The 14,763-nt window shown below is 37.9% G+C and overlaps 1 protein-coding gene across 1 annotated transcript in view; it reads left to right on the plus strand.

Annotated features, from left to right (window-relative positions):
• Window positions 1-13,414, plus strand: part of LOC149556229 (uncharacterized) — a 294,057-nt gene extending 280,643 nt beyond the window's left edge. The window contains exons 32-35 of the mRNA XM_089830364.1: window positions 11,559-11,674; window positions 11,784-11,915; window positions 12,006-12,138; window positions 12,257-13,414. Coding sequence (XP_089686490.1) covers window positions 11,559-11,674; window positions 11,784-11,881 — 214 coding nt within the window. The 3' untranslated portion in view covers window positions 11,882-11,915; window positions 12,006-12,138; window positions 12,257-13,414. The remainder of the gene's footprint in view (window positions 1-11,558; window positions 11,675-11,783; window positions 11,916-12,005; window positions 12,139-12,256) is intronic.
• Window positions 13,415-14,763: the final 1,349 nt, after the last annotated feature.

Consider the following 14,763-nt stretch of genomic DNA (forward strand, 5'->3'; position numbering starts at 1 on the left):
AGGCCTTCACCCGAAGCTGTGGAAAAAGATGAAGATCGTGCCACCATCGACATATATTGAAGCATACAATCGGGCAATGAACCTCGAAAGTGACCAGAAGACAAAGAAGAAAAAGAAGACCAGCTCATCAGATTCAGATGACAATGACCCTTTAGGAGAAGATAGCAGCGACGATGACGAGGGCAGCAACAAGAAGGTCCGTGCTCTCCAGAAGGACATGATTCGGATGATGAAGGAATTCAAAAACATGAACAAGGAGACTAAGGGCAACAACCTATGGTGCACGGAGTGCAAGAAAGAAGGCCAAAAGATCAATTTTGTGAGATTTCCCAGATTCTAGGACACTCGGTAAAGGAATGCCCTTTCAATTTGAAAACAAGAACGCCGCAGCAAGTGTTCCTCACACAGGAGGCATCCCCGTCAGGAGGGAACGGGAACACAAGTACGGAAGGTGCCACATCAGGTGGATACCGAAACAATCGGCGTGGTCAAAACAACAGCAATAACAACAATGGCAGCAACAATAATGGCAGAAGGAGTCGAATTCAGTATGATGCGAATGGTCGGCCAATTGTTCAATGCCGCGCATGCAATCTGTGGGGTCACTTCGCCCGAGAGTGCACAACGACGAACACACCGAAGTTGCTATGCCGATGGACGAGGAAGAAGTTCTAGCTATCACACGGAAGCAGGCGAAGCTCTACCTTGATCCGGCGAAAGAAAAAAAGAGACTGGAGGAAGCACGGGCAGAGATCCAAAAAGCAACACAGGCAGAAACGGCACACCTGAAGGACCTGCCAAGTACCTCCGTCCGGAACTGTGCAGAACAGAACATTGTACGGCAAATATTGCAAGCTAAGATACCCGTCAAGATAAATGATCTGTTGCTCACTATGCCTCAACTCCGTACGGCCCTCACAAATATAGTCCCAAGTGCTAAGCAACCCGGACAGCAAGACAACGAGAAACAGGGGGTACAAGTGCAGAAGACCCAATGCTGTTAGCTCTTTCATCCGGACGCTATCCGGTGGTTGTTGAAATGGGCATTCTCGAGATTGTATTGATGGAAACAATTGTGGACGGAGGGTCCGGTGTCAATGTGTTGCCTGAAGACACTTGGAAAAAGTTGGGACAGCCGACATTGTGGCCACCTACCTTCCAGTTGTTAACAGCCGATCAACATGGAATCAAGCCATTGGGAGTACTCACAGCGCAACCAGTGACGATTGGAACACAACCGCTCCTGTTGGACTTTGTCGTGATCCCACTGAAACGGAGAGGATATGATGCCATTCTGGGCCGGGGTGGTTGATACAAGCCAAGGAAAAACATGATTGGAAGAAAAATACTTTATCACTTGAAAGCAAAGACCGGAAGTATGTCATCGATCTACACACTCAGATGGTTGGAGAAGAAGCTCTATCGTCGGATTCTGAAGGAGAAGACGATGAGATGAGGCAGAGTATGGAACCCGATCAGGAGGGAGTCCTACGATTGGAAGGAGATGACAATCTGGATTCAGTAAATGGTCTTTACCACTGGCAGATAGAGGATTACGAGCTCTTTCCAAGTTGTAATATGCTAAGGATCGATGAAGGTAAGACAGAAGAAGGAAATGAATATCCGAAGGAACGCAAGGAAGCCGAAGGAGGAAATGAATGTCTGAAGGAACACAGAGAAGCTGATGGAGGAAATGAATGTCCGAAGGAACATGGAGAAGCCGAAGGAAGAAATGAATGTTCGAAGCAACACAAAGAAGCCGAAGAAGAAAACGCGGATACGACTGAAGTTGAAGGACAGAACATATAGTACGAACCCAAAAGAAGGAAAGATTCTACTGTACGACTGTGCAGGAAGAAAGTATTACGTCGAACCACAGATATAGCAGAAAGGTACCGGCGGCAAGGAAGACACACGATACGGTCTGCACAGGCAACAAAGAGGAAGGGTTCAATAAAAGTTGTTGCAGTACAGAGTGAATGTGTTATTGACGAACAGAAGGGGCAGCTCACGGAGTCTATGGTAGCGAGCTTCCGGAACAAACTGAGCGATATGGAGATGACACGGAACAAGTGTAGTAGGTTTCAACTCGAACAGTGGGTGTTGAAGTACGAGGACTGGAATGAGATCAAACCAGGCAAGTTCAAAATTAAATGGGTCGGGTCGTACAAGATACAGGAAGTTGGTGATAATGGAGCGATGAAGTTATCGACAGTAGATGAAAATGAAGTGGCCGACGTAGTGAATCAGTCGAAGTTGAATGTCCACCATGGAAGAAGCAACGCACCCCCGTGGACGAACAACTAAGAGAAGACTGTAAGTACTGTATATATGTAAATATTGTACATAATTGTTCCAGAAGTGAGATTTTCCAAAAAAAAAAAAAAATTAAAAAAAAAAATGAAAAATGAAAAAAAGTACCGTACGGATTTTGTTTGTTCACCGTACGGTTTTCACTTGGTTTTTGAGTTGTACAGTTTTTAGTTGGGAGCTGCTGTACGGTTTGAAATTAAACTCTGAAGCACCATACGGATTTAACCTGCTCATCGTACAGAGTTTGGAGAAAGAGTACGGTTTTGTAGGTCGTTGTACAGCTTTCTCCTGTACGGATTTCCAACAAATGTACATTTTTTTGGTGTACAGGTTTCAATATTTGAAGACAGTGTACGGTTTTCAGGAGCTGCACATTGTAACATCAATTTGAGACCACCGTACGATTTTTTAAATAGTCTGGGAATGTACGGATTTTTTTCACCAAAAGGATTTCATTGCTCACCATACAGATTTTCTAATGAAGATGCAATGTACGGATTTTAAAAGGCTACCGTACGGTGTTTAGCAGGCAGGCTATGTACGGATTTTATGCAGTCACTGTACGGACTTTTCAAACGCAGTGTAGCTGTACGGATTTCCCAGATGCAGTCAGATAGGCACTATACGGATTTGGAATTTCTTTGCAAGGCTATGCACGGATTTGGGAGCCAGTCATTGTACAGATTCTGGGAGCCAGTCACTGTACGGATTTTGGAGGTTGAGTTACCGTACGGATTTGTTAAAAAGCTTGCCGTACAGATTTTCCCATATATATGTTATTTGCTATACGGAATTCGAGTCTCAATGCGGATTTTTTTAAACAGCCATCGTACGGATTTTCCAACATGGTCACCGTACGGATTTTTTGAAGCAGCCAACGTACAGATTTTCATTATAATATGGTGTACGGGTTTTGCATAAATGATAAATATGGCATACAGATTTGGCATACGGCTTCTACCTGTTATTGCATTCAGATTTTGAATGGCATTCCAGGTTATTGCATAAGGAATTGGCGTAACATGGCAGAGGGTGGCAGGTGGTTTTCTAAAAAAAAAAAAACCGTCGACAAATCAAGCGTGCTCAGAATGAGTATCAGATGATGCCATAGGGAAGGGGAAGCATCAGCGATTGCTAGAAAGAGTGTAGAATCGGCAGAAAATAACAGAAATGGTGTGTTCCGTGCAATTTTGTGTGGGTTTCAGAGTGCTCATTTGGTCTTGGCGGCGAGGGGCGCTGCCCCTCGACCCCGCCCTGTACTACGACAGGGAGCGCACCTGGGGCGTTGCCCCCTAGACCCCCAGTTGTTGCGGATATCAGTCGTGGGAGTCTGACCAGTTGAGAAGACTTGGAGCTGCTGCAGGCATGGAGTGTCTGTGTACCAGAGGCACTACAAGTAGGTGTTGGCCATGAGGCTATCTTGGTGGATGCGTAGAGAGCTCGGGAGGAGTTGATCATCCAGTTGAAGGCAGTACAGCGACACTTGGTTCAGTGTACCCGGAATTGGAAGGCAGAAAGCGACACAAGTGGCTACCAAGGTCAGATGTCAAATTGGCTAAGGTGACAGTGTTGAAGACTAGTTAGTCAGTCAATGTATTTTGGTTGTTGATTTGTCTCAGAGATTTTGTAATAGTCGTCAGGAGACGACTTTTCTTTTTGGGGGGGATGATGTCGTCGGTAGAAATTGTGTATCAGCCGACGGGTCCTTTCGGAAAGAAAATTGTGTATCAGCCGACGGGTCCCTTCGGAAAGGAAATTGTGTATCAGCTGACAGGTCCCTTCGGAAAGGTTCTTGTTATGTAGCCGATGGGTCCCTTCGGAAAGGTTTTTGTTATGTAGCGACATGTTGTATATGGCCGACGGACTCCTTCGGGAAAGTTCTTCGGAAAGTATTTATAACCCCTTCGGGAAGCATTGTGATCGTCAGATCATATCATCGAAGCATAATGTACTATTTGGCATATGCGAATAATAATAAGAGAAGTGTTCTGCTATTGTTGTTCTGGCTCATTGTCTGTGTGCATTATTCAATTAATCTATGCGGTAAACATTCATTGAAAACAGCTATAAGAACTCAGAAATTCAGTCAAGGCTTTGCATGCAAACTGCTTGACAAAATGTCAGTGGCCCATAAATTATAATTTGGGATCAGAAGTAGAATGCCAAGACAATATTCAGGTCTGCAAATCAACTCACTAGGATGTTATACAACCCTGCAAACTCCAGACTTTGTGCAGAGAATTCTATTGCAAATATAAGCTACAGCAATTTAATACCATCTAGTGCTGGGAGGTATGCTTGGCAGGGTCATAAGAGATCTGAAACTACTTGCTACAAGAGCTCCTCTTGAACTGTATTTTGTAATAAAAGATCTCAGAAAATCAGAGCATGCTTTATTTGACAACTGTTTGACGAAATTCCTTCAAGTCTTATTAAGCTTTTAAGGGTAAAATTGGTATGGGATATTATACATAAACCTTGACCCTATTGATGCAACAAAGATTGTCAATTCTGTTGGTATAACACATGGCAATCAGGACATCGATAAGGAAAAGATTGAACCCAAGTTGGAAAAGCAGGAAGAGAATAATGAAAGAGTGTAGATTCTAATGAGAAAGGGGAAATAGTTCTTGATTCAAATGAAGAAGGCGCATAAAACCCATTGTTGTCTGAACATTCTGATTTGAATGCTTTTGTTGATTCAGAAGGCATTCCTTTTGATTGTGAACCAAAAAGTAAAGCACTTTCTCTTAATTTCTTCAATCTCTTGTCTAGGGAATCTAGTTCTTTAGAGAGAGATAGTGATAATAACAATGAGTTTAAATTGGTTGAAAGAGAAAGAAAAACTATCAGTAGATCTAATAGCACCCAAAAAGTGGAAAGAAAGGTAAAAATGGTCTGCATGACTGTTCTGAAAGGTTATACAAAAATTAGAAGAAACCTTGAATAGTCCCCATGATTAACTGCACTAGTTGTAATGTAAGGGGACTGCAATCCCTATACAAAAAGTATTTGCTAAGGGACTTTTGGAATTATCTAATGTCCCTAAATTTCACCACTTATTTCACTATTAAGCGGCTCAATTTCCTACTTTATTTGTGGTATGCCTTCCAGAGATCATTTAAGACAATTTGATTTGTGCTTACTGTTTATAGTTAGTGACTTGGATGTTTTTCTCATACTTACTATTTATAGTAAGTCACCTACGGCAATCAATTGACATCATATCTATATTTGGAAAGTGGACCAATTATTCCCATGAGTTGATATTGGAAATTATGAAGGGTTTAATGAGTACAATTAAAACAAGTTAAACTTTAATAATATTAATTAATAAATGACTTTATGATATGATGACATAAAAGGGGTTAGAGTGTACTTAAGTCATTTTCATAAAGTGACTTTATTTTGGAACCTATGGAGTAATAAGGTTTTGAATTATTTAATAAAGTGTTTTATAGAGATTGTAGAATGGTTACTAACCAGAACAATAAAGCATGTATTCTAATATACTAGAATCAACAAAGCATTTAAAAAATACATCGAGGTTGAGTTATGATTCTGATGCATTTAATATACTAGAATCACTCATGTTCTATCAGATCTTGCTTCTGGTGCTTCTTTAGTCGTCTTCACAAGATGGGTGAGTTATGATTATTATTTAATTAAATACATTGAGATTGCTTTGTTGGTATTGTATATTGGTCACCTTAGTGTCATAGCTTGTTGGAATTGGGTTGAAAAGTTTTAAATCTTTGGCATAGGAAACAATTACCTTGTGTGTCAGAAGATCATGATATTGATGAAAAGGTCGTTTTGGAGCTAAAGGGAGTTAATAAATTATATTATTCAAATATGTGCCTTGGTACAAAGCAAAAGGCATTCAAGTGAAAGAGGTCTTCTTGAAGCTAATTGTTGGAGTGATAAGAAAGATTTGTTTTATTATTAAAAAAGCAATGGCTTGTTGCAAATGAAATAACTCTTACATATCTTTTGTTTGCATTTTGTGGAGATGTTGATCTTGAGGGTTTGAAGAAATTCTTGATAATGGTGAATCGTGACTATTGCTGCTGCATTTGTGGAGTGTGGGATTGGATCGATTTGCATTGGAGTTCAATGCTAATTATTGGGTAGAGATGGCTAAGTATTCTGAAATATAGAGGTCAATGGCTTCAAGACTTGGCAGCCGTATTGCATTAAGCCAGCATGAGGACTGGGTAAGGGTCTGTGTTTGAACTAGGTTGCATGGGGACTGGGGTACCTGGGTTTTTAGGGTACCAGTATGGGTACAGCTATTTTTCAAAATAGAGGACAGGGGTACTTGGGTACATCAAACTTTTAAAAAAATATAATTTAATATTTATAGAAAATCTGAAATTATGAGTCATGACAATGGTTTTTCAAAAGAACAGTGATAAAGTTTGCAAATGTAATGTATTGTTTGCAGTTTTAGAATTGCAATATATTTGTAATAATAATATATGATAAATGTTTAGATGCATAACAGAGAAGGAAGACTTTAAACATGAACAAGAAGATCATAAATCATATAGCAATACCATTGCAAATGATAAACTTGACTTGAACAGTGATAAAGTTTACTGTTAGTATTGAATTATAAGTTTAAAATTGATTATGTATTGAATTAAGATTAATAAACAACAAGCTGATACGCAAACAAAAAATTGAAACAAAAATCAGAAATCTTAATCGAGGTCCTTAGCTACGATGCTCTCCACTGACTACCTAGTACTTGGGGTGTGTGGACGTGGTATCTGCGTACATGCGTACGCGTACCCATGCAACCTAAGTTTGACCATATAGTGGCAGCATTTTCTCTTACAAGCTGCAATAACAATACCAGGTCTCCGTTTGGATCAGTGTCCCAGTTTGGCATCCATTTCATGTTCTTTCAGCATGCGTCAGCATTACCAGGTTTCATAATAATCTCTAAGAATTTATGTGTATTGCAATTCGGCATTGTACATTGCTTCATGCTTACATATTAAGAAATAAATTGAATCTCTTCCGCTATGCATAGTTATCTTTTTTTTAATAATCTGGAAAAAGAAAATATTTGGAAAACATAAAAAAGTCCTTTCTTCAGCATAGAGCTAGCAGGGCTCATTACACAGTCTTAGTATACCCACATGATATGCATTGATTTGATATGATATCGTACCATTATTCATCACTCTATCCCTCATTGTGAAATTTGAATAGATTTTGCTCATTTGCCAAGATTTGATGTGCTTTTTATAAGCACTATATCTTGTATGTATTTAATAATTAATTATGTCACTCTCTTCTTTGGTGTCTCTAAATATACAAACCATCTCATTCAACACAATTATTTGTGCTACCATTATCAATAATAACTCAGCAACATTTCCCTTTTATTCACAGATAGTTTGGAAATAGTTTTTCCTGTGTACAATATTTTTTATCTTCACTTACTTTTCATTGCTATAACACCTCTATGTTCTGGCTTTTCCAGATTTCCAGATAATGAAATTGATTCCACTTTGGCTAGTGCAATCTGATTGCTATAGCTTCATTACTATTTTTCATCATTTTGTGCTGATGAACACTCTTATGCTTTGTCTTAGCTGCTCACGTTTGAAACAAATTCTGGTTAGTCTTCTAGTTCTTCCTGTTCCATACCTTTGTCGTCTTCTTGAAGGGTACGATTCCCTACGTTCTAGTATTTGGTCATGATCACAAGTGCTCTTTTTTCCTTCATGGCCATGTCATTCACTTCCAGCATTTGACCAATTTCTACTCTTCAAAATCTGTCTCTTCCATTGGCATTGTATTGCTGCCTCTTCGATGGTTTTCCCTTGGCTTTCAATGCAAATTGATTAGACCTATTTTTAATATGGTGTGCAATTGATTTTTTTGCCTCCTTGATAGCTTTTCATTGACTTTCAATGCAAATAGATGTCTCTGATGCGCTATGTAAATGTAAAATTCTATTGTTTTTATTCAGATTTGAAGGCAGACAAGAAACCATGAGTAATAAAACAGATTTGAAGCTTTATGATAGACCTTCAAAAGCACATATTTGGTGTCTGACGACAGGCCTTTAAAGTCTTGTATTTATTTACTTGATTTCTGAAATATCCTGTCTTTGGATTTACTGAAACTTATTGTACTACGAAGTACTTGCTTGGATAGATTAGCTCAGAGCGGTAAGGGTTCAATTTATCACATAAAAAAAGCATCCAGAGATACAGATGAAAAATAGATGCATTGGCAGTCAATAGTAATTTACCCTTTGTTGAGATTGAGGAAACAATTTACACATTCAGAACTTGCAGCTGATTGCCTGACCAAGAAACTTGTCTCAGTAGTTGTAGACCTGCGATTTAATGATTTATGGTGTCTTCATGTGCTGCGATCTTTGGTGGTTGCAAAACAGATGTGAATTCTTCATGGCTGAATAACTAGTAATGGACACCTAGGATTTCTGTTGTCTCTCAAATTTATGTCTACTCAAACAAGCCTGAAACTGATTCCAAAGTCTTCTGCAGATACTACCGTACAGCTGAGTGAAAAAGCATAAGATTTGCCTGGGTTTGCATCCAAGCCTGCTCCTTCCAAGGGTTTTGTCTTGAAAGCAGAATGCATTCCTTGCAGAGAAGAAACCAATAAACTCCAAAGATCATAATAAATCTCAATCCCTATCGATGCTACTTACAAGTACTCCCAAATGAAAAAACTGCTATCTCCTCTTTAAAATTTAAATCCATAATTCCAGGCGACTTGGATATTACTATTAAATTTGCATTAAAGTTTGATTGTTCATGTAAAAACCCCAGATAGTACCAACTTGACAAACACAAAATTCTCCTCACTTTTTAGATGTTTGACATTTTGTTGAACACTTTGCATGAACCCTCTATCTCGCTGTCTTTTATTTTCAGAGTGTATTTGCTAGCTTGAAATGATTTTAAATGAATTTTAAATGCTTGCAAATGATCACTAAGAAATCTAGGTAAAGAATTGGAACAGAAATGCAATCCTTTTAAACCAGCTGAATGCATAAATATGATTTTTACATGTTAAATGTGCATCTACAGCCAATAGACATTTTTACAAACAGTTGGGATACAATCAGACTTATTAAATAGACAACCTGGATTGCCCTTGTTGTTGGATTTTCTGTAGTTGAGATAAGGTAAACTCCACACCAAGAGTAAGAACCATAAAATGCAGCCCAAGGTAGGAATAGAGATCGGCATATAAGAGATTGCTGGCTGAATTTAAACAGTCCCAAATACAAACTGTCAATGCTGCCCAGCAATATGATGTTGTGCAGATAATATACCTCAAATTGTGGCAATCTTCAATTCACCTTCAAGCCACAGTAGCAAAAGTAATAAGGCTGAATGTGAGGCGTTCTAATCAGCAAACCCTTTGATAATAATTTCAGCAATTAAACACCAAATCAGTATAGTTCAACACCAATTAATCAACCCAGAAGTCAAAGATAATCTTTCAACCAAAATCAGAATATTTTAATCCACTACACGTCAGCAGTGGATAACACCAATAAAATGCAAACAAGATTGAAAGCATGTTCTTTTTTTATATTGTGGACACTGATAGGCCCATGCCCAAGATACCACTGCATGATGAACTTTTTAACTGTCACGTGCATTTCATTTGGAGGTCCAATCATTGCAGAAAACTGCCAAAACATCACAGTAAGTTATGAAGCACCAGTTTTGCCAATCTTTTTCCCTTTTGAAATCATGGTTTGTGCATGGAGTTGGCTGATGTAATTTTTGACAATTTTAACCTTAAAAATACAAACAAATGAACTAAACTTGTCTGAATTGCAATTAATTGCAAGTTTGACCAATTTTTTAACACATTTTAACTATTTTGTGGCAAGCGGGGTGATGTTTTCAGCTACAAACATTATTTAATTACAACTTTTGTATTTTTCTCCCTGAAGACCCTAAATCATTTTTCTTAATTTTCTTCCCATTGAATTGTGACATTTTTTTTCTTTTGCTGATTTATTCTTCAGAAACATTTTTGCTGTATGTCTGCATATATCTGTTAGCTTGGTTAGCCAACCCTCAGCCCAATTCAGGAGGGTCTCTTCATTGATATAAATTTGGAAGTTATTCATACCATTGGAATTTACTCCATCTATGTCAATTTTATTTTTGGGAGATATAATGGCTAACGATTGTTCCTGACAGAAAGGCATCCTTGAGGAGTTAATATGGCTGCAGATTGCATGCTTTTATGTGTTCCATAGAAGATTGTATTTACTATTTACCTTACAAGGAGGCTGTGATTTATTGTCAATACACTACAAATGCCAAAAAAAATTGTCCCTTTTATAAGAGGGAGGATTTCTCCATTTTAGATGTGCAAGCTGTTATTTTTCTAAGAATACTCAGCACAATAAGTGGAAGAACCCATATGTTCTGAGACAATCCAAAACAATTTTAACCATGCATGTAGAATATGCAATTTCCACTTAGCTTTTAACTCAAAACCCATGCTTGCAGCATTATTGACTCTGAAATCCTTAACTGCCAAAATTCCATCATACAAACATGTACCACATACCCATCCCCATAACCACAATTTCTTGTAACTTAATTTGGATATAAGATAGCCATCTTCTCATTCATGTACCGTTGTACTCTAATTTGATTGGCATCCCCATTCCCGTACTTGTACTAATACACCTGTGTCTCCTGGTGACTATGTTGATAAGTCATTGTCAATCTGAGCTCTTAACTTATCTAACATTTTTGTGTGTATACTCAATTGATAGTCACAGATTTTTTGATTAAAATTTGAAGAGAAATGTCCAAGGGACTCTAGCTCTACAAATTTTGGGAAATGGAAGAAACTGAGAGATTATTTGTTACTTAGATTTTAGACAGATGTTGAGGTCAATGAGTTGTGCTTCAAATAGTTTTTGATGACCTCAAGGAAGTTTAAAGCTAGGAACAGCAAGCAAGTTTCCAAAATGCTAAGGGTATATACTAACAGGATAGACCGATTGCATAATGGAAGATGGCCCACATTGAGAAAGTCCAAGGGACCACTCTTTGCCACCTAAAAGAAAATCTTTAAACAATATATCGATCCTTATAATGTATTAGCATTTGTCAAGTGAGCATACTGGAACAGATGGTTAGAGTGTATGTTTTCTATTTGAAGGAATCCATATATGGCCAACTAATTAAATGTCATTTGTTTGGCCTGTGCAGTAAAGATAGCAGTCATAAGGTTGTCAAAGCTGTGTTGCTTAATCTCAAATCATCTGACATTTCCTTGGCGAAAATGGCTGCACAACAGGCTGTTAGATTTTCCTACCAGTGTCCTGGTACTGACTAATACTTAGTTATCATGTTCTGGAATTCAATCATACGTCCATGAAATGTGTTTTTTTAAAAGAACTTTTAAAACTGACATGATATTTTGGTTTCATGCAGAGCTACAAGAAACATTGCTTGTAGAATTGTTTTTGACAAGAGGCAATGTGGAGGACCTAAAACAATTGCTTTGTGATCTTCTCTTCATTACTAATTGATGTAGACAACAAGCCAGGATTGCAATATTGCCTGGTATCGAGTGATACTTAATAATCATGTTCTGGAATACAATCTTGTTTTCATGCTTCTAAAACTGACTTATGATGTTTAATTTTCATGCAGAGTTACAAGAAACACTGCTCATAGAATTGTTTTTACCAAGAGGCAATGTGGAGGACCCAAAACAATTGCTTTGTGATCTCTTCTTGGTTACCTATTGATATGTGGATAACAAGCCAGGATTCCAATGTACCTGGTACTAAGTATAATAATCATGTTTTGGAATTCAATCATGCTATCATGAAGTAGATTTCTTTTTAGTAGTTACTTGAAAAGATTTTGTAAAACTGACATGATGTTTTGGTTTTGTGCAGAGTTACAAGAAACATTGTTTGTGGACTTTTTTGAAGAGTCGATGTGGAGTAACCTAGAACAGTTGCTTTGTGATCTCTTAGTTACCAATTGACATGTGATAACGAGCCAGTATTGTAATGTTACAAAGATCAGCCTACATATATGATAAGGTTATGAAGAGATATTGCATCTGCTATGCCAATTGAGTAGTTTGCAATATGTTATCACACATAAAAACGAATTAAAAAAGCAGAAGAAAACTCTGTCAAAACTTGAATGATTTGGCAGATGTATACATATATTAGTAAATCAGCAGAAATGAGAATATGTGTACATTTGGAGAACTTTGTAATTATCCTTACCCTTTGGCTACCCAAGGGGTTCTTATGCTTAAATGCAGTATTAGCCTAAATTGTAGTTACTGCCCCTTCAGTGGTGATCAATGAGGATCCTAACCCTTCTGATCATATTTCTAATGCAGAGCAGAGCTTTGTTCCTCATTGAACCCTTTCTCCTGGTTCTATTGGAGGCATCTTCTGACAACAGAGTTTCATTTTACTGGATTGACTTGTCCAATGGGTTCCGTAATGAGTTTATTATAGCTGTCTTGTCTAGGATTTCTGTTATGGGGTTTACTCCTAGGATCCAAGCCTCTTACATGATTTTGTTGCTTCTTGGATTTGATTGCAGAGAGCTTCTTTTCCAATTCTCTTTTTATTCCTTTTTGAGTCCCGTTGTAATTTATTCCAGTGTTTCTATTGTCAAATTGCACCTAGCCACAATATTCCGATAGCTTCTCTTACCGCAATATGTAAGATTTAATATGTACGCATGCAAAAGAAGCTATAGGAAAAACAGTGTACTTCTGGAGTCATAATTGGGTTCTCAAGTATAGAGATAGTTCCATTTCAATAAAGGAATTTGTAATGTACAAGGGTATTTCGTTATGAGGTTTAGAGTTATATCATGGAAAGAAAAATAAAGAGCCATTGAGAAAATGATAATACTCATGCAAGATCCACGTAACTATATTTGGGTTCCATTCCTCTTAATTTATACAAATTTATCACTTTGAGATAAAATGTTCCTGGTCAGGTATATGGGAGCAGTCCCCCGGTATATTGAATTCAAAACATTGTGTATTCTAAATTGGTTATAATCTATTCAACCCGTTGACATTTTTGTAGTCAGCCAAGTGATAAAAGTAAATATGAATGTTAAGGCCTATGCTTATTCTTTCTGTTTTATTTGTCATTTGCTGTGGATTGTAATTGGTAGTTCCCAAGCAATTGTCGGTTAGTAGTTATCGACGGTTGGAAATCTTAACCAACATCAACCTGCTAAATATTCTATGTTTGGTTCACACTGGGGCTCACCATTGCAGAATGTGAGTAACAAGCAGCTGTGGAAACCTCTTTGGCTCAACAGGATACTCAATTAGCTCAGCAGGTGAATAGGCTGGAAAATCAAGATGAGCAATTAGCCAAAAGAGATGCACACTCGGCAGAGCAGAGCAGACGATTGGCTGAGAGGAACTAGCAATTTTAGGCAGAGGTGCAGTAACTGTAGCAGACAAAAACTCACTTGCTGGAGGTGGCCCTCTGGTCAAGGGGCCAAGAGAACAAGTGCAGGTAGCTGAGCATGATGTGAGAATTCTAACAAAGGAGATTTACCTTCGCCAGAAACTCTCTGCATCAGCTACATCTACATTATCCTATCTTTGTCCAGGGATGTCCTTTCACCCTCCTCTTTCTTAGAATCTTGTTTGTAGTTAGGCTCATTTTCTTCTGTTTCGCCTGGGAAACAACTCATTGGGGCTTTGATATAGTCAGCCAAGTAATAAAAATAAATATAATTGCCAAGAATTTATTTCTTTATGTTTTGTGGTCCTTTCTGATGCATTCTAATTGGTAGTTCCCAATCAATTGTCAGCAATACTAGCAATTGGTAATCTAAACCTATGGACAAACCTATTAATTATTGTATCTTGGGTTCACAATCAAGAACGCACGACATCTTTTGTATACTATTGTAAATGCACAATTGCTTTATAATTGTGATTCCATTTACCTCTGTAATTGGTTAAAATGTTTGACTTGTATTTCCAAGAAAGATGAGACTTTAATTTCAGTGAAGAATAATCTAAATTGACCCGTTAACAGATGCTTATCAATCTTAATGTGTCTGTCTGATCTAACTGGTTAGATAGTATGGTTGATGAAAATAGGCATAGGGGCAATCTAAATTGATGTGAAATAAAGTTTTTCAGTTAATGTTTGCCAATTATGATGATGAATGAGGTACCTCACCAAAATATTGGGGTGGGGGGGAGGGAGAGGGGAAACTCTACTCAAAAATTCCAGAAGAGCTTTAACAGATATAGAATGTAGTTTACTATATTTGGGTAGCTTATAAGCACTACTAACATGTGACCTGGTTTAATTGTGTGGCCTTTGATGGCCCAAATTTCTCTATAGGATTATATTGGAGTGTGGCTAATTTGTTTAGGGTAGTTCCTGTGTTTTTT

This window comes from Cupressus sempervirens, chromosome 5 (genome assembly GCF_028749045.1).
Source record: "Cupressus sempervirens isolate cs-2001-9-10 chromosome 5, ASM2874904v1, whole genome shotgun sequence".
In the NCBI taxonomy this organism is placed as follows: domain Eukaryota; kingdom Viridiplantae; phylum Streptophyta; class Pinopsida; order Cupressales; family Cupressaceae; genus Cupressus; species Cupressus sempervirens.